We start from the raw sequence: 22710 nt of genomic DNA, 5'->3' as shown, positions 1-22710 counted from the left end.
CAATTGGACTGTCTTGTGCTTAAACAAAATGCAAATGCTGTGGAATGCCCTCGAAACGCATCGAAATCGAAATCGAAACAAAACTCTAGGCGAAGACAATATGCTATCAGATCAACCATACCGCTATTTGACCGTTGATGAAATGAAATCCCTAGGCGACGACTCGCTGCCCATCGATGTAACCCGTGATGAGCGCATGGACTCCAACCGGATGACCCAGAGCACCGAGTACGCCTCTGGAGTTCCGCCCACCATTGGTGAGGAGGTGATCAGTCCACACAAGAGCCAGGTGTACGGCAGTTCACCCAAGGCCACCGTCGATGGAGTTTACATTGCCAATGGATCTGGTCTTGATGAGCCGCCGCATGTGGGGTAAGTTTTCTAGTTCCTCTGCATTTGTACATAAAAAGCTAGATGCTCCAACTAATTTTGGTTTACTTTGCAGTCGCAAGCTAAGCTGGAAGAGCTTCTTGGTGTCCTTCCTGGTGGATGCCCGTGGAGGAGCGATGCGCGGCTGTCGGCACAGTGGCGTCCGCATGATCATACCCTCGAGGTCCACTTGTCAGCCAACCAGGGTAACCTGTCGCTATGTGAAGCCGCAGCGCACCATGCATCCGCCCCAGTTGATGGAGGGCGAGGCCTTGGCCAGTCGTGTCCTGGAGCTGGGTCCTTGCTCCACCAAGTTCATTGGGCCCGTGGTGATGGAGGTGCCACACTTTGCCTCGCTGCGCGGCAAGGAGCGCGAGATCATCATACTGCGTTCAGACAATGGAGAAACATGGCGGGAGCACACCATCGATAACTCCGAGGAGATCATACACGATGTCCTGCAGCAGTGCTTTGAGCCAGAGGGTGAGTGAGAATGTGGTTTATTGGACACATCCCACATGGTATATAATCCGAAATGTTTGCCACAGAGATTGCCCAACTGGAGGAGCAGGCTGGCAACCATGTGTGCCGATTCGTCACCTATGACTTCCCTCAGTATTTCGCTGTTGTATCACGCATACGTCAGGAGGTCCATGCCATTGGACCGGAGGGCGGCATGGTGTCCAGCACCGTGGTGCCACAGGTGCAGGCCGTCTTCCCACAGGGAGCCCTCACCAAGAAGATCAAAGTTGGCTTACAGGTAAACCTCTTTAAACCGCGCAAGGGCGTTGCGCCTGAGAAATTGCGCAAAATAAGCGTCAATCATGTGCCCAAGAAGAAGCGCTTCTCGCTCATCTGGTAAATCAACCGGGGCAGTCATTGAGACAAAAAAGTAAAAATCTAAAACAATTACACGTTATCGGTCAGCATATATACTCGAGCATTTAATCTACAACTTCCCCGAAATATCAAAACAAAAATAATGCAAAAAAAGGTTTTCCAAAATGAAAATGAGCATTTATAACCAGTACTCCTATATCCAGTTACTGTAACCATCTATGTTAACCCGCCCTAAATCCTGTGTAGTGAATTATGGTAGATCTAAATCACCAAAGTTCGATTACAGTGGTCATATATTGGTGGCAATTTCCCAAAACTAAAACAACTGTAACCGAACTTTGGAGGTAACGTTTCCAAATGTTATTACTCGTATGAAATATGTGCACTTTGTTTGATTATATTGAGACACACTTTGATAACTTTACGGCACTAAGCTAATGGAGCCATTGTGGAATCGGTATCCTCATTGCTATCCTAATCACGAATGCTTTGCAAAACAGTGACATACAATAATACAATTATATATGAACCGATTGAATTTGATCATGGATCAAGCCAAGTCTGTCAAATTGCAGATTTTCGGCTAGCTTATTAACAGCAAGAGCAAAAACAGCAAAAAAAATTGTCCAACTTGATAAGACATATGAAATACATATGAATATCGAATAATATGATACATTTACTTATATGCTAACTACTTATAGCTATTCATACATTATTTATGATTATTATCTACTTATGCATAAGATTATACTTACAAGTTCTCTGAAATGCAGTACTACCCAATAAATTTAGTTCGACAAAAACTTTATGCCAATGAAAATGTTTTAATTACGTTTCATTTGATTACTTTTCATTCAATTGCTTTTTCAAAAATGAATAGATAAGAGGTGAAAATACTTAGTGAGTTACAATTGGGTCCGGTTTGAAGTGCCTAACGAAGTTGTAACATTTTAGCCATGCCGTAAGCAAAAAACGATTTTATAATGGCCCCACTCATGAGTTCAAATTTTCGCACGTTTTATTTGCATTTAACTGATATTTGTAAATCTCAACATTTTCAATAATATTATTATGATTTTTTTTTTCGTTCTGTACATTGTATAAAGTTCTTAGTTTACTTTCTAGCCCTTCAGTTGTAGACAGAGTTTTTTTGATAACTAAATTTATTGGGACATAAATGGGCTCGAACATTGTTATCGTTTGTAGTTAACTTATGCTGTAATTTAACTAAAACATGCAATTGCTCAATACAACAACAACCATGAAAACAATATGCATAAACACCTTAAAAGCATTGTACAAAAACCAAAAAAACTAAAAAAAAACCCAAAGTGTCGAATCGAATTGATAATGTTCACCATTTAGCCCAAAAGACTCATTTCATATTATTTATTTTATTCGTTGCCTTACTACGACAGACAAAAAAGCGCATATTTCGTATAAAAAATTTTGTTTTGTCAATTTTTATTAAGTTAAGTTATACTTTTGCGTTCATCTCATGCCAGTGTGTACTGTGTGTATAAGCGTGGCCGATCGAAATCGATTTTTGTCTATAGTGCCAATCGAATCCGTTACACTCGTTCTAGGCCCAACCGGTCGATCCCGACCTCACGGCGAAGCTATTGGGTCGCGGCGTGGCCGTATCCCCAATTGTTACGGTCGAGCCGCGTCGCCGTAAATTCCACAAGGCCATCACACTCAGCATGCCCGCGCCCAAGGCTCACAGCCAGGGTATGATCAACCAGTACTCGGGCAATACGCCCACCCTGCGTCTGCTATGCTCCATTACAGGTAAGTTGATGCCGATCCATTACCGATCCGCCAGCTAAGAGCCGGTCTTTTGTGTTGTTTGTACGATGTGATCCAAGCAGTTATTATTACCCATTATCGATTATCGATTACCAATTGCCAATTACCTATTACCATTACGACTATTACGAAGTATATCCACTTACATTTCCATTACGTTAGTTGATGTTTTTTGAGTATTAATGATCCTCCTCGAAAACCCCCAATATCTTCCACATCCTATCTCTCTCTCTCTCTTTCTATATATCTCTATATATATAACTCTGTCTCAGGCCTTTGTTAACTTCATTCCTGTTTATGATTTCTTGAGTGTAACTATACCTTATGCTTTCGTTGAGTTGAGTTTAGTACGTGCTTTCGTTATTCGTTTTGGTTGTCTCTATAACATTTAGAATACAAGTATCTCATGTGCTAAACCGTAGTACTTTATATTTACCATACATGCCATATATACTATACTATCCAAAAACCTGTACAGTGGAAATTGCCATCTAAATCCAATGAAAAATGACTCTGGGAATTAATGACTCCCGAATTAAATTTATGAGAATGAGATTGAATTGAGAAACATTCGTTTGTAGGTCCCATCCGATTCAAACTGAAACATTATGCTTGTGTCTGTGTTGTAGATGCGTAAACATAAGTTGTTCGAACGGGTTGTTCCGGCAGTAGCCCGCATCGTATCGTATCGTAATCGTATCCTCTTTTGGAATCTTAGACAGTTGTAGAGCATTCACCTCCATTCGCCACCTTTGATGCGCTCATACATCAATGACACACCCACCACAGATACATACAGAAACAAAAACAGAAAAAGATACAGCTACAGAAACAGATACAGATACAGATACAGATATTCCACAACTTTATCTCGTACTTCAGCTCGATCCCAACCCAGATCAGTGTCATGTTCAGTGTGTCTCTTCATTGTGCCAAACGGTGTTCGTTCTGTTACCCTTTGTTCAATTTGCGTTTATTGTATCGCTTGAGTTCGTTCTGATAATTTTCGATGATTTCGATTTCAATTTCGATTTCGTGTTGAGCAAAAACAAACCCAAACAAAACAAACTTCGATTCAATTCTTGATTGAAAACCTATTTAATTGTTCTATAATTTCGTACTAATGCGTCATTGCATACGTGTGCACGCATTCCGTTCTGTTTTCTCAATCCATTGAAGGTGTGTTTCGGAAAAGGTCTCTAAAAGGTAACTAAAACTGACTCAAATGTCACAAATACTAAAATAAAAATAATACAAAAAAATTCAGAAATTCACAAACATGTATGAAGTTTCAAATTGAAACTGTTTACAAAATAAAATCGTTATTTGTTCATATTTAGTTGTTTCGTTCTATGCCAAACAAAACCAAATAAAAATTTAAGAATAGCAATCATATTGTGTTGCAAAATGAGGCATACAACCAAATCCAAGAAGCAAATTTGACAAAGGAAAATTTGAAAATTCTGCATATTTTATTTATGATAAATTCTCTTGTTAAGAAACTATTGCAAATATTTCAAACAATTTATTTTTCAACTTCTATGCCTTAAATCCTTGGTTATTACTCCGTTTCATTGAGTTCTTCGTTTTCAGTTGCCCCCATTTATTTCCTGAGTTTTGTTGAGTTATTCGCTTAAATTCGGGTTGCGCTGCGTCTTTGGGTTTACTATACCAGATGCTCAGGGTTAACTTTCTGTTTTGGTGGGGTCTGTTCAATGGGCCCCACTCGATCGGCAATGTTCTCTTAGCCAAGAAAACGCTTTCAGCTCAAAGCGGCTTAGTTTTTTGAAGTAAGCAAACTTTCCAATTTACTTTTTCGAACCTTAAGCTTGTCATGCAAACGTCTTTGCCGCCTTCTCTTTCTCTCTGTCTAACCTCTCTCCCTCTAACATACAATAATATGAATTACTCAAGCGATTTTCTGACTGCACGCGGTTTGTTGCCAAATATATAACTAAACTGCACAATTTCATTAAAGAGTTTGTAGGTTTTGTAAGCTAAACTAAACGCCAACTAAAGTTGCTCTTTGGGCCATTGAAACCGTACTTAAAGCCAGGCCACCAGATCGTGCCAGACTAATTTGATTTATTTAGTTACCGATTGGAATCTTATCCTTATTCCATTCAAACATATCATACTTGTTAAGGTTCTGAAGCTTTACGTTTACATTTTGGTTAATATTTTCGGTTTTGGAATGCCGTGCACCTGATTGTAGATTGTTTATCCGTTGTTTATTGAACGTTAACAGTTTGTGTTGGTTGATATTATTTCGTTTCAAAGAAAGCAGAACTATTATGTACATTGTTTCTTGATTTAAGAAGAAAAATCAAACTAATTAAGAATGATCAATTTCGAATTTCTACTGTTTGTGGCACCAAAGAGAACTTTTCTGAAACCGAATAAGTGTCAACTATTGAGAAAGAAACTAAAGTCAAGCGATCGCTGTGGCAAGCTCAATAATATCATATAACAAACGGTGTTTTGTTAATGTACCATACAAATATAAACATATTAAATAAATATCAATAAGTTGACGATTCTTTTATACATTCCTATTTAATTACGTTTGGTTTTCTATAATTTGTATTATTTGATTGTATTTGATTCCATTTCGTTTGGATCTTATGTTGATTTGAACACATTTACAACAAGTAACACTTGACACGCTCACTTAATTTCCATTCAAAAGAAGCCAAAAATTAGTTTTTTTCCAAAGTGTTAAGCATGTTGTTTCGAAACGGCTTCAACGTAAGCGCAACAAGTACCCTAGTACTCGTACCTCTGTAAATGCTACAGCCCTACCAAATTAACCAAATATATGCTTGAAATCAAAGTGCCTCATAAACTCACACACCCCACACTACACACTACACACTCTTCTTTTGACATTCAACAGACTCCACTTATATCATCACACTCATGCCATGCCATAAGATAACCATATGATACTAAATATATCTAATACTTATCGCTAAATACGATTTTAATACTATACCATAAACTATATACAATAATAATTTTCAATACTACTCCTATTCCATCTAATTGCTTTGTAATTAACACACACAATCGTAATTCTCTCTGAAAAAAAGTTTTTGTGTTGAGTTTATGGTTTCGTTTGAGAAATTAGTTCAACAATTTTGGAATTAATTCAATATTTATCTGCTAATGAGACAACAGTAAAGATTTTCAAGAGTTTTTACATATATATATGTAGTCTATGCGTAAAGCCCATTTTCCAAGGCCTTAGACCTGCCATTGAACCTTTCCGTATTCCATCTAACTAATCCATCGCCAGGCGGACCATCTCGTGCTCAATGGGAGGATGTCACCGGTTCCACGCCCCTGACATTTGTCAACGACTGTGTCTCCTTTACCACCACAGTATCAGCTCGTTTCTGGCTGATGGATTGCCGCAACATCTCGGATGCCACCAAAATGGCCACTGAACTGTACAAGTAAGTGGTTGCTCTGCACCACAAGTAGTTCCATTCATAATTTCTGCATCTTTGAACACAGGGAAGTCATCCATGTGCCGTTCATTGCCAAGTTTGTGGTATTTGCCAAGAAGATAGAACCATTCGAAGCGAGACTCCGGGTCTTCTGCATGACCGATGATCGTGAGGACAAAACCCTGGAGAAGCATGAGCTCTACACGGAAGTGGCCAAGAGCCGTGATGTCGAGGTCCTCGAGGGCAAGCCGCAGTACATCGAGATGGCTGGCAATCTAGTGCCTGTGACCAAATCGGGCGACCAGCTCCAGGTGCAATTCAAGGCCTTCCGAGAGAACCGTCTGCCGTTCACTGTACGTGTCAAGGATCAACATGCTGATATTGTTGGACGCACGTTGTTCATGAAGGAACCCAAGGTGGCCAAGGGCGAGCCACCGCAACAGCCCATCTGCATTCTGAACATCGTTCTCCCGGAGGCTGTGATTCCCGATTCCACAACCGCGTTTTCGGACCGCGTCACCTCCGCTTACAGGACCTCAATGTTCAGCTTGAGCAAGCATCAAAATGACCATTACATTGGTGACATCCGCATCGTCGATCTATCCAACCTGCTGGGTAAGGACTGGATTCAGCTGGCCCCGGAGATCGGCATCAATGGGGAGGAGATCGATGAGATCATCAACCACAACACAGATAGCATTGCCAGGCAGGCACAGAGCATGATTCGCCTGTATAAGGACAAACCAAACTACGATATTCTTTCGCTGGAAACGGCACTCAAAAACATTGGACGAGACGACATCATGAAAAAGTGTAAGAGTGGACGACTGTCGCATTCGCGTGAGTTCGATGAGGCGGACCTAATGAAGAACTCGGAGTCCGTGGAGGAATTGGTTCGCAGAGAAAGTAAGTATACATTGCAATGGCTATAAAAGTCTATATATATCGCTTTCTTCGAATCCTTTTAACCCATAATGTCAAACGTGTTTGAAATAACTCTTTAAGTTCTCTTCCCAGGCAAGCGAATCCAGCAAATTAACGAACGCGAAGAAGTCAAATACTCTGCCGAGGAGAAGGAGGTCGAGGAATCGGAGTCCGATGAGGAAGCTGCCAAGCGAACAGTAGCGGAACGACGGGAAAAGATTGTGAAGCGTCTGTCCATGGAACGATCCATTCCTGCCTCAACCCAAAAGAAAGAGATCACCCGCGAAATAACCGAGATCAAGCGAAAGAGTCTCATCGAGGACAAGAAGGCTCACCATGAGTCCGAAATTCTAATGCAACTGCCTGCCGATAACGTGATTATCAAGACAACCACTGTACCCGACCAAGTCATTAAGATGAAGATGGGCAAGATGGACTCAACCGAGATAAGCAAGAGCGAGTTCGACAAGGAACTCACGCACAAGTTCAGGACATCCGGGCGTAGCTCAGAGGAGGAGGACCAGCCATCGTCTCCAGATCAGACTGACAAGATTGTCCAGGACATTAGTGCTGCCGAGAAGAAGGAAAAGGATGGCGTTACCTTCAGCCGAGTGACGACAATAACCCGCCAAGAGGCTCGCGACATTACCGAAGACTTCCTAGAGATTGAGAAGCGCAGCCAACTGCCGGCTACTTCCACAAACGCAACAGTTCATGAGAAGTTCGATGAGGAGATCAAGGAGAAGACCAGCCCTCTGGCTTCAGTGCCGCAAGAAACCGTCAAGGAGGTGCAACAAGTTATCAGCGAGGTCACCGAAATAGCCAGCAAGAAGGTTGAAAACATTATTAGCTCCTTTGAGAGTAGCAAGTCTGTGGAAGCTACTCCAGTTCTGCCCACACAGTCGTCTGTCGAATCAACGAAGGTTAGCGAGACCATTAAGAACCTGGAGGATGCCAAGACCGTGCCCACGGAGCAAACGAAGACTGTCCATGTTATCGAGAGCTCTAGTATCGAGGAGACAATTGCCGAATTCGAAGCCAAGAAGGTCAAATATGACTTCCATGGCGGTGAGCCTAAGACACAGATCCCTAAGTTCACACGGAAACCTAGCGATGATTCAATGAAGCCCACTGCAGCTCCACGTGCAACAGTTGAATGCGAAACCGAATCGGTCATTGAGACAAAGGCCGAAAAACCGATCTCAAAGATTCCAGTCAAGACAATACCAACCGAAGCTCAGAAGGTGGTCGAAGTAGATGCACGTAAGATCACTCAAGACTTCCTGCAGGGTGAGAAACTGGCAGCCGAGCCCAAGACATCTCCGGCAGCAAGCAAGATACCCAAGGTGGAGCCGAGAAAATCTATGGATAAGCAGGTCGAACGGGAATCAAAAATCTTGGACGATGTTGTGGCCTCTACAGCCACCATTATGACCGCTGGACTAGGGAGTGAGCAGTTCAAAGAACAAATCGTTGAGCAGTCTGAAATTGTCGCCAAATCCGAGACAGTCGCGGAAAAGGTCAGCGAACTGCTAGAAACATTCCACAAGATCGAGGAGAAGGTCGCCAAATCGGAGAAGACCTCGGAAATATCCAGCAAAGTGGAGGAGCTAGTTAAAATCGAGGACAAACCTCTCTCACAAGTACAGCCCAAGGAGGATAAGGTGGCTGAAAAGGTTGCTGAAGTTATCGAAACATTCCACAAAATCGAGGAGCAGATCACCACTGCCGATGCCCACCAGCTCACTCGTGATTTTCTGAGCATGGAGCAACAAACCCAATTGCCAAGCATGCCACAAGCTGCTGAGAAGCCCCTCGAATCCAGTTTGACATCCACAAGTGCTTCGGAACCAGAATCAATTGTTACAGTGAAGTCCTCACCGCCTGCGAGTAAGATACCTGTAGTGGAACCCAGGAAAATCGTTTTCGAAGAAACCACAAAGCCTCTGGTCGAGCCTGAGCTAGTGAAGACCACTGAAAAGAAGCCTCTCAACGAGCGACAACTAACCGCTGATTTCTTGAGCATGGAGCAGCAAACACAGCTGGTCTCCGAGCCTGCCAAGTCGTTGGTAGAAGAGGTGGTGAAGTCAGCCGAGCAAATGGTAGAACAACCGAAACAGCAAAAACCCCTGAGTGAACGTCAACTGACAGAGGACTTCCTGCTTATGGAACAGCAGACACAGCTGCCTACAGACATTTGCAAGCCGACGGATAAGCTGATCGATGGTATTGAGTCTGCAGCACCAGTTGGAGATCAAGCTTCGCCGTTCCACACGCCCAAGCTGACCACCAGTGTGGTCACCCAGGAGCCACAGCCACTGGCGAGCGAATATGACAGTGACACTTTCGGCAAACAGGCCACCATGCCGCTAGGAGATTCATTGTTGGAGCAGGGACTTATTGCACCAGTCTCCATGGAGCCACGAAAGTCACTGACCGATGCCGAGTTCTGCAAATCGGTGGGCGAAACAATCACCAAGAAGATGAGCGTGGGAGTGATTGAAATAAGTGATGAGCTCAAGAAAATAGGTAAGTTGTCTAAATGATCTAAGTTATCATTTGGTCTAACCTTATTGCTTGATACAGAGAGCGAAATCCCACACTCCCAGACTCCGCCACCAACTCCGAGTGACAACAAAACCGAAAAGCAGAACGAAGAGCCTGAACTGATCAGCCTAGAACGTGGTAAGTTGGTGTTGGTTAAGCTTAATGTTAAATCTATAAAACAATTTGAAAATAGATTATCTGGCCGACACTGTGACCACCCTGCATACGACTACAGAGTCGACCCTCGAACGCGTTTCTGCCATTACCAAAATTGGTAAGTGCAAGTCCTGAAATGGGTGGCTGCCACTATGCTCAATTTCTATGCAATTTGTAATTGTTATGTAAACTTACTTTATATATTTTCTTATGTTTGCCTTTTTCGGTAAAAGAATATAAATCTGTTACCATTATTTTTATACACCCCTTCTTTTAATTTGAATTTTTTTCATTTAAAGTTTTGCCACATTCCGTAGTGTTCCTTGAAATATTTTTCTGTTTTATTCCATTTTGTTACTACTACTACTCCGTTCCTCTACATTCCATTTTGATTTAAGTGAAAAGGCTTTTTGTATGCAAAGTACCATTCAACCATTAAACGATTGCGATCTAAAAACCGTTAGTTAGTTAATTGTATTTGTAAAAAAAACGAATGGCAAACTGCTACTGTGTGTATCTTAATTAAAAAAGTCTATAAGTGCGGCAGTAAGAGTGCCATAAATCGAAAACTAAAAAAATTAAAAGGGATATCCCAATCCTAAGATAACAAACACCAAACTGAAACGCAATGAATGAATATGGCCACGAAATCACGCAGATACTTGTAGCAAAGCAAATGTCGTTAAGTTTCCCGATAATCCAATTACGTTAACACTGACGAAAGGTCGCAGAAACATGGCTAATTGTTTGTCTGGCGCCGTTCTGCGCAGTGAATGCATAACATTCGGTGGTGTCAATGTCAGTGGGGCATTCAATAGATAGATCCAATCACGGATCGATAATCGTGAAAAACTTTAACTTTTTCCCGAATCGCTATCCCATCGGGGATATTTTCCTGTTGACCGAAGAAAGCCTATTAGTCCATTAGCCCTGTGAAGGCATCCACAGTTAATAGTATTTTCCTGTGGTTTCTTATATAATTGTCGTCTATCCAATCCACCGCAGGGTGGTGAAAAACCGACACTAGCGCACTTATGTCATAGGGCATGGGGGCAAAAAGCGGGCAAAACCCGAACGGTGGCGTATACTTAATTTAATTTGCCTCTGGCATTCTTGCAGTACAGCGATAGCCGCGCATTTCGGGAAGATTTAGTCACGTATTTGAATTTCCCAAGTACGCGCGATTCAGAATTTAAACAGAGTCACGACTCTGGTAAATGTGAGGACTATTTTGAAACTATTTTAAAAAATATTAACAAATTTGTGCTGATTTGTGATTGTGATTCATTCAATGCGTAACAGAATAAACTATACACATAAACTTAACAATACGCTAAAGTAACTTTAAGTCTATTGTATTTTAATGGTAAGTTCTGATGTATAATTACAATCAATTTGAAAAGTTGCCACAGCTTCAGGTCCTATGTTTATACATCTATGATGGGTATCGTTTTCTGATAGGTCTGTCTCATTGTTGTCCTCTCAACTCTCATGGTATAATAATTACGTTTGCAATTACAAATATTTAAGCAATTGAGTTTATGTTTTTTAACGAACTACTGCAAGCTACAATTTACATTTAAATAATTCGATTTGTGTTTAACCTATGTAATAACCTTGTTTACTATACTCGTACTCAATCGGCCTATAGAATATATCTATAGCTAAGCCAAATATGCAATACCTACATATATTAACATTCGTTTAGCAATTACTAAGATTTTTTTCATTAAGATAAACACTTTTGGCATACTTTTGGATTTACGAAATTGAAAAAAAAAACCAATTCAAAACCTCGCCCATATTGGGATCAGCAAGGAGCTGGGCGTTCTCCAGCCGGCTTTCGATCTCCATATGAGGATTTGTCGAAGAACACTCCAGTGAACCACCATGGCCTTCAGTTTGCAATGTTTATGTTTAATTTGTTTTTCGCAAATAATTATGTGTTCTGTTGCTTTTCGTAACTTTATCCAAACCTTAACGAAAAAGCATATACTTACCATAAATATATATCGATAATAGTGTACTGTACCTGAATGTTAAGTCAAGTCATATACAGATCTCACTGTAGTAGTCCTATACAGCATATACAACTCGTATTCGTACTTTTGTCATTATTTGCGAATTATATAACAGCCACAGTTGTAATAGCCTCACTGTATAATCAACATTTGATTTCTTTGCACCCAGACCCACCAACCCAGCGCGCTTTTTAAATGTAATCGGTTGTTTATAGATCTCATTAAATATACGAGTATGTGACATATGATGTCGTGGCTTGCTCCAAATCTTGCAATCCTAGCTAGTTTTGCTTTTTGATTTCATAATCAACATAAACATTGCTTAAATATTTGCAAATCCAAAAATGTGCAAACGTAATTCGCTAAGATCAGCTCTTGAATTTCACTCGAAGCCTTGAATCTTGTGCAGCATCCAAACAAGCAGAAATGGGCCCAATAATCCACGACCTCATATGCAGCATCTAAACGTATGTACCTGAATGAAGCTAAGCTCATCTCAATCCCAGTTTAAGTTGGGTCGGTTCAGCTATGCTCCATCTGGAATTTGGCATCTGTTAATTGCGAAACAGAAATTTTAATTGCGCTTCTCAACTAATAACTAAAGCATAAGCATTAAGTGCATGTTTGTGCCTGCTGCTGGGTTTTTGGCGTATAGCTTGTAGTAAGAATAAAGCCATATATACCAACCTTTAATAAGGTGTGTGTATATATGTCGGCAACTTGATTGCACTGTGTACATAGACTAATCCACCATAAAGAGAATATGGTTTAATCGAAATTGGTGTTAATTGTGTTTATATTGCTTGTTTTTACTCTACTTTACTCTCCCAACCAAACCCCAATTCGCCATCCCCGGAATGCCTCAAACAGAGCACTTCAGTGTTCATAATGTAAAAACCGAAACCTTTACAAGAACAGATGAACCTGATAAGCTGCTCCATAGTGTGGTAGCTCCCCCCGATATTCAGAAATTTTACTCACAAGACACTACCTCATTTACAGAAATGAGTACAAGTAGTCAAACACCGAAGATGACAACAACGACGACCATGACAGCACAAATAGATCGCACCAAAGTAGATTTGACTATTCCTGGGCAAGATCAGCAAAAACATAAGGATCTCAAGGAGCAGTCAGCCGTAGATGTAGATGCAAAAACAGAGGCAGAGAAGACTGCCAGTGATAGGGATTATTTAGAACAAATTATGGGCTGTGGTGATGTGAGACGCAAAATCATGCGTTTGGAGAGCAGTGGCAGCACCGAATCATTGGAGTCCATGGGCAAGTCGTCCACTGTGACACCCAAATATATAGGCGACAATGTGCCAGTGGTGCGAGAGGTGGTGCAGAGTATGGAGGATAAGATCTGCAGTACAGTGGTGTCGGCCATTCCATTTGCCGTACAAAAACGGAAGACCCATGAAGATGACAAGGAACCCAATGTAGTAGAGCTAGAAAAGCAAATACTTACGCCAGCAGATTTGGCCCTGGAAAAGTTAATCAAATGTGAGCCGCCCTCTGAGGTGGTAAAAATTTCACCCATCGAGGCCATGGCTGTTGGCCTTAAGGAGATTGAAGAAGAGGTTTGTGAAAAGGTTTGCGAGAAGCGCAAGTCGTTTGTGGTAGCTGAAGACTTTTGTGAAACGGATAAGACTTTAACAGAACAGGTAATAGATTTAAATAGGCAAGTAGACCAGGTACCTGCAAGGATTTTAACTGACACTATTGAAAAGCATTTAGACTTAGAAGATAGGGACGTCCTTGAAGCTTCACCAACGGTTAGGGAAGTTGTGCAGGACATAGAACGCAAATATCCCGCGGCCAGCTTAGAGGCCAAACCTTTTAGCCCACGCAAGCGGGTAACAACAGACCGTAAGGTTGATGTTTCGTCCATAGAGCAGCTGATTTTAAGTGACGCCGATCTGATTTTAGATGGTTTGGGCTCTAAGTGTATACCAGAACAAAAGGTACAGTCGCCCATTTCTTCCATGAACAAGACGAGCAGCAGTACTGAAAACCTAGAAGACATATGCGAAAAAATATGCTCAAAGCGCACAATCTCAGATATGGCAAAGGTCTTTGAAAGAAAAGAAGACCCAATACCTTTACCATCTATTACAAATGTAAAGTCGACAACTGCCAAGTTCCTAGAGTGCGAGTCAGGGAAGTTTGCTATTACGGAGAGTATTCAGGATTTTAATGCCAAGAGTAGTTTAAATGAAGAAGTAGCAGGGATTGAAAAAGTTCAACATAGATTTTTAGCAGATTGTTATACACAAGAATTTCCAATAGAAACGATTATGGATACAAAATTCGTAGAATTCCCAAAAATTTCACACACCCTCGAACGATTACATTCCATTTCGAAAACTGACCTTGCGGATACTAAGAAAATCGTCCACGAATCTAGTGAATTTGAATCAAAACTAGATAAACTTGTGCACAAAATAGAACAAAAAGATAACCAAAACCCTGATTTTGAACACAATGTAAAGTTTCCCACTCAGGACAATTTAGATGAGTTTCAGACACAGAAAAACTTGACCTCTGAATTTGTTACAGTGACGGATAACTCGGAGTATAAATTTCCAACTGAAGGAAAATCTTATTTAGGTAAAGAACCAATTGAAAGCGATAGCGACGAGGAGTTGGACAATTTGAAAAAGAAAAGCAAGATTAACCTTTTATTGAAAATTGAGCACTCATCCTATTTTGATACAACAAAGATCGTCAAGAGCACAGAAAGTAGAGAAATAACGAAATTTCCAATGGCGAACGATAGCAAGTCAGGAGACACATTTTACTCTGGGGAAAAAGCACAATACATTCATTCCACTGAAACAATGTCAGACAAACGTGACAAGTCATTTAGCCACAAAACTTCGTTGGTAACTTTAGATAAAAGTAGTGCAGATACTTCTCACATTAGTTTGGAACCGGAGTCCCCTGAGAAGAAGGACGAAAAGGTCCTAGCAAAATCAGACGACAGTTCCCAGTCAGTCATTGAGACTGTTAAGCCAAGTCCCAAAGCATATTCGCACGACGAATCTGATGACGAAATAGATATACCCAAACTACAAGACAAACCTATTGGCCACCCAATTTCTTTGCTAACTTCTGTAGAAATTATTGGGGAAAAATCTCCTCTTCATTCTAAAGAAATAACAAAGTCACCTCAGAAGAACGACGAAAAGGTCCTAGCTAAACCAGAAGACAGTTTCAAATCAGTCATTGAGTCTGATAAGCCAAGTCTCAAAGAATATTCAGACGACGAATCTGATGACGATATAGATATTCCAAAACCACAAGACAAACCTATTAGCCAGCCAACTTCTTTGGTAACTTCTGTAACAGGTAGTGAGGATAAGTCTCCTCTTCATACCGAAGAAAAAGCGAAATCGCCTGAGAAGAAGGACGAAAAGGTCCTAGCGAAACCAGACGACAGTTCCAAGTCAGTCTTTGCGACTGTTAAGCCAAGTCCCAACGAATATTCGGACGACGAATCTGATGACGAAATAGATATTCCCAAACCACAAGACAAACCTATTAGCCAGCCAACTTCTTTGGTAACTTCTGTGACTGGTAGTGAGGATAAGTCTCCTCTTCATACTGAAGGAAAACCGAAGTCCCCTGAGAAGAAGAACATTAAGCCCAGTCAAGTGGAATATTCCGACAATGAAGGCGATGCCAAAATTGAGTGTCCTAAGCCCCAAGAGAAGCCTTTAAGTGAACCAATTCCAGTAGTGACACCCTTCAGTAGTTTCCATGACGTAATGTCTAAAGAAGTTATTTCCTTCAAGGCAGAAGAAAGTTCAACAACAATTCAATCAAATGTTAAGTTCGCAAGCACTACTATTACAACAGAAGATACCAAGATAGTTATACCGATTGACTCCCTTTCACACTTAAAAGACGATAATATCCCATCCTCAGTAGATGAAAAACCAAAGTCAGCAAGAGAGTCAGGGAAGACTATTTTAAAAGAGCATTCGGACAATGGAAGTGAGAAGGAGTTTGGAACTACTAGGCCTCAAGACAAGTCTGATAGCCACCAAATATCTTTGGTAACTTCTGTAGCAGATATTGGGGGAAAATCTCCTCTTCATACCGAAGAAAAAGCGAAATCGCCTGAGAAGAAGGACGAAAAGGTCCTAGCTAAACCAGACGACAGTTCCAAGTCAGTCTTTGCGACTGTTAAGCCAAGTCCGAAAGAATATTCAGACGACGAATCTGGTGACGAAATAGATATTCCAAAACCACAAGACAAACCTATTAGCCAGCCAACTTCTTTGGATAAGTCTCCTCTTCATGCCGAAGAAAAACCGAAGTCGCCTGAGAAGAAAGACGAAAAGATCCTAGCTAAACCAATCGACAGTTTCAAATCAGTCATTGAGACTGTTAAGCCAAGTTCCAAAGAATATTCAGACGACGAATCTGATGACGAAATAGATATTCCAAAACCACAAGACAAACCTATTAGCCAGCCAACTTCCTTGGTAACTTCTGTGACTGGTAGTGAGGATAAGTCTCCTCTTCATACCGAAGAAAAACCGAAGTCGTCTGAGAAGAAAGACGAAAAGGTCCTAGCTAAACCAGACGACAGTTTCAAATCAGTCATTGAGACTGTTAAGCCAAGTCCGAAAGAATATTCAGACGACGAATCTGATGACGAAATAGATATTCCAAACCCACAAGACAAACCTATTAGCCAGCCAACTTCTTTGGTAACTTCTGTGACTGGTAGTGGGGATAAGTCTCCTCTTCATGCCGAAAAAAAACCGAAGTCGCCTGAGAAGAAAGACGAAAAGGTCCTAGCTAAACCAGACGACAGTTTCAAATCAGTCATCGAGACTGTTAAGCCAAGTCCGAAAGAATATTCAGACGACGAATCTGATGACGAAATAGATATTCCAAAACCACAAGACAAACCTATTAGCCAGCCAACTTCTTTGGTAACTTCTGTGACAGGTAGTGGGGATAAGTCTCCTCTTCATCCTGAAGAAAAACCGAAGTCGCCTGAGAAGAAAGACGAAAAGGTCCTAGCTAAACCAGACGACAGTTTCAAATCAGTCATTGAGACTGTTAAGCCAAGTCCGAAAGAATATTCAGACGACGAATCTGATGACGAAATAGATATTCCAAAACCACAAGACAAACCTATTAGCCAGCCAACTTCTTTGGTAACTTCTGTGACTGGTAGTGAGGATAAGTCTCCTCTTCATGCCGAAGAAAAACTGAAGTCGCCTGAGAAGAAAGACGAAAAGGTCCTAGCTAAACCAATCGACAGTTTCAAATCAGTTATTCAGACTGATAAGCCAAGTCCCAAAGAATATTCAGACGACGAATCTGATGACGAAATAGATATTCCAAACCCACAAGACAAACCTATTAGCCAGCCAACTTCTTTGGTAACTTCTGTGACTGGTAGTGGGGATAAGTCTCCTCTTCATGCCGAAGAAAACCCGAAGTCGCCTGAGAAGAAAGACGAAAAGGTCCTAGCTAAACCAGACGACAGTTTCAAATCAGTCATCGAGACTGTTAAGCCAAGTCCGAAAGAATATTCAGACGACGAATCTGATGACGAAATAGATATTCCAAAACCACAAAACAAACCTATTAGCCAGCCAACTTCTTTGGTAACTTCTGTGACTGGTAGTGAGGATAAGTCTCCTTTTCATGCCGAAGAAAAACCGAAGTCGCCTGAGAAGAAAGACGAAAAGGTCCTAGCTAAACCAGACGACAGTTTCAAATCAGTCATCGAGACTGTTAAGCCAAGTCCGAAAGAATATTCAGACGACGAATCTGATGACGAAATAGATATTCCAAAACCACAAGACAAACCTATTAGCCAGCCAACTTCTTTGGTAACTTCTGTGACAGGTAGTGGGGATAAGTCTCCTCTTCATACCGAAGAAAAACCGAAGTCGCCTGAGAAGAAAGACGAAATGGTCCTAGCGAAACCAGACGACAGTTTCAAATCAGTTATTCAGACTGATAAGCCAAGTCCCAAAGAATATTCAGACGACGAATCTGATGACGAAATAGATATTCCAAACCCACAAGACAAACCTATTAGCCAGCCAACTTCTTTGGTAACTTCTGTGACTGGTAGTGGGGATAAGTGTCCCCTTCATGCCGAAGAAAAACCGAAGTCGCCTGAGAAGAAAGACGAAAAGGTCCTAGCTAAACCAGACGACAGTTTCAAATCAGTCATCGAGACTGTTAAGCCAAGTCCGAAAGAATATTCAGACGACGAGTCTGATGACGAAATAGATATTCCAAAACCACAAGACAAACCTATTAGCCAGCCAACTTCTTTGGTAACTTCTGTGACTGGTAGTGGGAATAAGTCTCCTCTTCATGCCGAAGAAAAACCGAAGTCGCCTGAGAAGAAAGACGAAAAGGTCCTAGCTAAACCAGACGACAGTTTCAAATCAGTCATCGAGACTGTTAAGCCAAGTCCGAAAGAATATTCAGACGACGAATCTGATGACGAAATAGATATTCCAAACCCACAAGACAAACCTATTAGCCAGCCAACTTCTTTGGTAACTTCTGTGACTGGTAGTGGGGATAAGTCTCCTCTTCATGCCGAAGAAAAACCGAAGTCGCCTGAGAAGAAAGACGAAAAGGTCCTAGCGAAACCAGACGACAGTTTCAAATCAGTCATTGAGACTGTTAAGCCAAGTCCGAAAGAATATTCAGACGACGAATCTGATGACGAAATAGATATTCCAAAACCACAAGACAAACCTATTAGCCAGCCAACTTCTTTGGTAACTTCTGTGACTGGTAGTGAGGATAAGTCTCCTCTTCATGCCGAAGAAAAACCGAAGTCGCCTGAGAAGAAAGACGAAAAGGTCCTAGCTAAACCAATCGACAGTTTCAAATCAGTCATTGAGACTGTTAAGCCAAGTCCCAAAGAATATTCAGACGACGAATCTGATGACGAAATAGATATTCCAAACCCACAAGACAAACCTATTAGCCAGCCAACTTCTTTGGTAACTTCTGTGACAGGTAGTGGGGATAAGTCTCCTCTTCATACCGAAGAAAAACCGAAGTCGCCTGAGAAGAAAGACGAAATGGTCCTAGCGAAACCATACGACAGTTTCAAATCAGTTATTCAGACTGATAAGCCAAGTCCCAAAGAATATTCAGACGACGAATCTGATGACGAAATAGATATTCCAAACCCACAAGACAAACCTATTAGCCAGCCAACTTCTTTGGTAACTTCTGTGACTGGTAGTGGGGATAAGTCTCCTCTTCATGCCGAAGAAAACCCGAAGTCGCCTGAGAAGAAAGACGAAAAGGTCCTAGCTAAACCAGACGACAGTTTCAAATCAGTCATTGAGACTGTTAAGCCAAGTCCCAAAGAATATTCAGACGACGAATCTGATGACGAAATTGATATTCCAAACCCACAAGACAAACCTATTAGCCAGCCAACTTCTTTGGTAACTTCTGTGACAGGTAGTGGGGATAAGTCTCCTCTTCATACCGAAGAAAAACCGAAGTCGCCTGAGAAGAAAGACGAAATGGTCCTAGCGAAACCAGACGACAGTTTCAAATCAGTTATTCAGACTGATAAGCCAAGTCCCAAAGAATATTCAGACGACGAATCTGATGACGAAATAGATATTCCAAACCCACAAGACAAACCTATTAGCCAGCCAACTTCTTTGGTAACTTCTGTGACTGGTAGTGGGGATAAGTGTCCCCTTCATGCCGAAGAAAAACCGAAGTCGCCTGAGAAGAAAGACGAAAAGGTCCTAGCTAAACCAGACGACAGTTTCAAATCAGTCATCGAGACTGTTAAGCCAAGTCCGAAAGAATATTCAGACGACGAGTCTGATGACGAAATAGATATTCCAAAACCACAAGACAAACCTATTAGCCAGCCAACTTCTTTGGTAACTTCTGTGACTGGTAGTGGGAATAAGTCTCCTCTTCATGCCGAAGAAAAACCGAAGTCGCCTGAGAAGAAAGACGAAAAGGTCCTAGCTAAACCAGACGACAGTTTCAAATCAGTCATCGAGACTGTTAAGCCAAGTCCGAAAGAATATTCAGACGACGAATCTGATGACGAAATAGATATTCCAAACCCACAAGACAAACCTATTAGCCAGCCAACTTCTTTGGTAACTTCTGTGACTGGTAGTGGGGATAAGTCTCCTCTTCATGCCGAAGAAAAACCGAAGTCGCCTGAGAAGAAAGACGAAAAGGTCCTAGCTAAACCAGACGACAGTTTCAAATCAGTTATTCAGACTGATAAGCCAAGTCCCAAAGAATATTCAGACGACGAATCTGATGACGAAATAGATATTCCAAACCCACAAGACAAACCTATTAGCCAGCCAACTTCTTTGGTAACTTCTGTGACTGGTAGTGGGGATAAGTCTCCTCTTCATGCCGAAGAAAAACCGAAGTCGCCTGAGAAGAAAGACGAAAAGGTCCTAGCTAAACCAGACGACAGTTTCAAATCAGTCATCGAGACTGTTAAGCCAAGTCCGAAAGAATATTCAGACGACGAATCTGATGACGAAATAGATATTCCAAACCCACAAGACAAACCTATTAGCCAGCCAACTTCTTTGGTAACTTCTGTGACTGGTAGTGGGGATAAGTCTCCTCTTCTTGCCGAAGAAAAACCGAAGTCGCCTGAGAAGAAAGACGAAAAGGTCCTAGCTAAACCAGACGACAGTTTCAAATCAGTTATTCAGACTGTTAAGCCAAGTCCCAAAGAATATTCAGACGACGAATCTGATGACGAAATAGATATTCCAAAACCACAAGACAAACCTATTAGCCAGCCAACTTCTTTGGTAACTTCTGTGACTGGTAGTGGGGATAAGTGTCCTCTTCATGCCGAAGAAAAACCGAAGTCGCCTGAGAAGAAAGACGAAAAGGTCCTAGCTAAACCAGACGACAGTTTCAAATCAGTCATCGAGACTGTTAAGCCAAGTCCGAAAGAATATTCAGACGACGAATCTGATGACGAAATAGATATTCCAAACCCACAAGACAAACCTATTAGCCAGCCAACTTCTTTGGTAACTTCTGTGACTGGTAGTGGGGATAAGTCTCCTCTTCTTGCCGAAGAAAAACCGAAGTCGCCTGAGAAGAAAGACGAAAAGGTCCTAGCTAAACCAGACGACAGTTTCAAATCAGTTATTCAGACTGTTAAGCCAAGTCCCAAAGAATATTCAGACGACGAATCTGATGACGAAATAGATATTCCAAAACCACAAGACAAACCTATTAGCCAGCCAACTTCTTTGGTAACTTCTGTGACTGGTAGTGGGGATAAGTGTCCTCTTCATGCCGAAGAAAAACCGAAGTCGCCTGAGAAGAAAGACGAAAAGGTCCTAGCTAAACCAGACGACAGTTTCAAATCAGTCATCGAGACTGTTAAGCCAAGTCCGAAAGAATATTCAGACGACGAATCTGATGACGAAATAAATATTCCAAAACCACAAGACAAACCTATTAGCCAGCCAACTTCTTTGGTAACTTCTTTGACTGGTAGGGAGGATAAGGCTCCTCTTCATACCGCAGAAAAACCGAAGCCGCCTGAGAAGAAAGACGAAAAGGTCCTAGCTAAACCAGACGACAGTTTCAAATCAGTCATCGAGACTGTTAAGCCAAGTCCGAAAGAATATTCAGACGACGAATCTGATGACGAAATAGATATTCCAAAACCACAAGACAAACCTATTAGCCAGCCAACTTCTTTGGTAACTTCTGTGACTGGTAGTGGGGATAAGTTTCCTCTTCATGCCGAAGAAAAACCGAAGTCGCCTGAGAAGAAAGACGAAAAGGTCCTAGCTAAACCAGACGACAGTTTCAAATCAGTCATCGAGACTGTTAAGCCAAGTCCGAAAGAATATTCAGACGACGAATCTGATGACGAAATAGATATTCCAAAACCACAAGACAAACCTATTAGCCAGCCAACTTCTTTGGTAACTTCTTTGACTGGTAGGGAGGATAAGGCTCCTCTTCATACCGCAGAAAAACCGAAGCCGCCTGAGAAGAAAGACGAAAAGGTCCTAGCTAAACCAGACGACAGTTTCAAATCAGTCATCGAGACTGTTAAGCCAAGTCCGAAAGAATATTCAGACGACGAATCTGATGACGAAATAGATATTCCAAAACCACAAGACAAACCTATTAGCCAGCCAACTTCTTTGGTAACTTCTGTAACATGTAGTGGGGATAAGTCTCCTCTTCATCCTGAAGAAAAACAGAAGTCACCTGAGAAGAAGGACGAAATGGTCCTGGCGAAACCAGACGACAGTTCCAAGTCAGTATTTGAAACTGTTAAGCCAAGTCCCAAAGAATATTCAGACGACGAATCTGATGACGAAATAGATATTCCAAACCCACAAGACAAACCTATTAGCCAGCCAACTTCTTTGGTAACTTCTTTGACTGGTAGGGAGGATAAGGCTCCTCTTCATACCGCAGAAAAAGCGAAATCGCCTGAGAATAAGGACGAAAAGGTTCTAGCTAAACCAGACGACAATTTCAAATCAGTTATTCAGACTGTTAAGCCAAGTCCCAAAGAATATTCAGACGACGAA

General features: G+C 41.5%; 1 protein-coding gene across 27 annotated transcripts in view; it reads left to right on the top strand.

The window, feature by feature from the left end:
- LOC6533354 (ankyrin-3) overlaps window positions 1–22710 on the top strand; it is a 60156-nt gene that overhangs the window by 11354 nt on the left and 26092 nt on the right. For 10 of the 27 annotated variants that reach the window (XM_039373681.1, XM_039373680.1, XM_039373679.1 and 7 more), the window contains 11 exons: window positions 90–372; window positions 446–852; window positions 918–1129; window positions 2799–3003; window positions 4201–4227; window positions 6320–6479; window positions 6541–7379; window positions 7479–9926; window positions 9984–10082; window positions 10138–10218; window positions 13124–15735. In XM_039373681.1, the coding sequence (XP_039229615.1) occupies window positions 90–372; window positions 446–852; window positions 918–1129; window positions 2799–3003; window positions 4201–4227; window positions 6320–6479; window positions 6541–7379; window positions 7479–9926; window positions 9984–10082; window positions 10138–10218; window positions 13124–15735 (7373 nt within the window). Of the gene's footprint in view, window positions 1–89; window positions 373–445; window positions 853–917; window positions 2016–2798; window positions 3004–4200; window positions 4228–6319; window positions 6480–6540; window positions 7380–7478; window positions 9927–9983; window positions 10083–10137; window positions 10219–12991; window positions 15736–22710 lie in introns of those variants that run through there. The other 17 variants (XM_039373686.2, XM_015194443.2, XM_015194447.3 and 14 more) reach the window with 6 other exon arrangements.

Source organism: Drosophila yakuba, chromosome 3L (assembly GCF_016746365.2).
Source record: "Drosophila yakuba strain Tai18E2 chromosome 3L, Prin_Dyak_Tai18E2_2.1, whole genome shotgun sequence".
NCBI lineage: Eukaryota > Metazoa > Arthropoda > Insecta > Diptera > Drosophilidae > Drosophila > Drosophila yakuba.
This window is presented reverse-complemented; position numbering and strand designations above follow the sequence as displayed.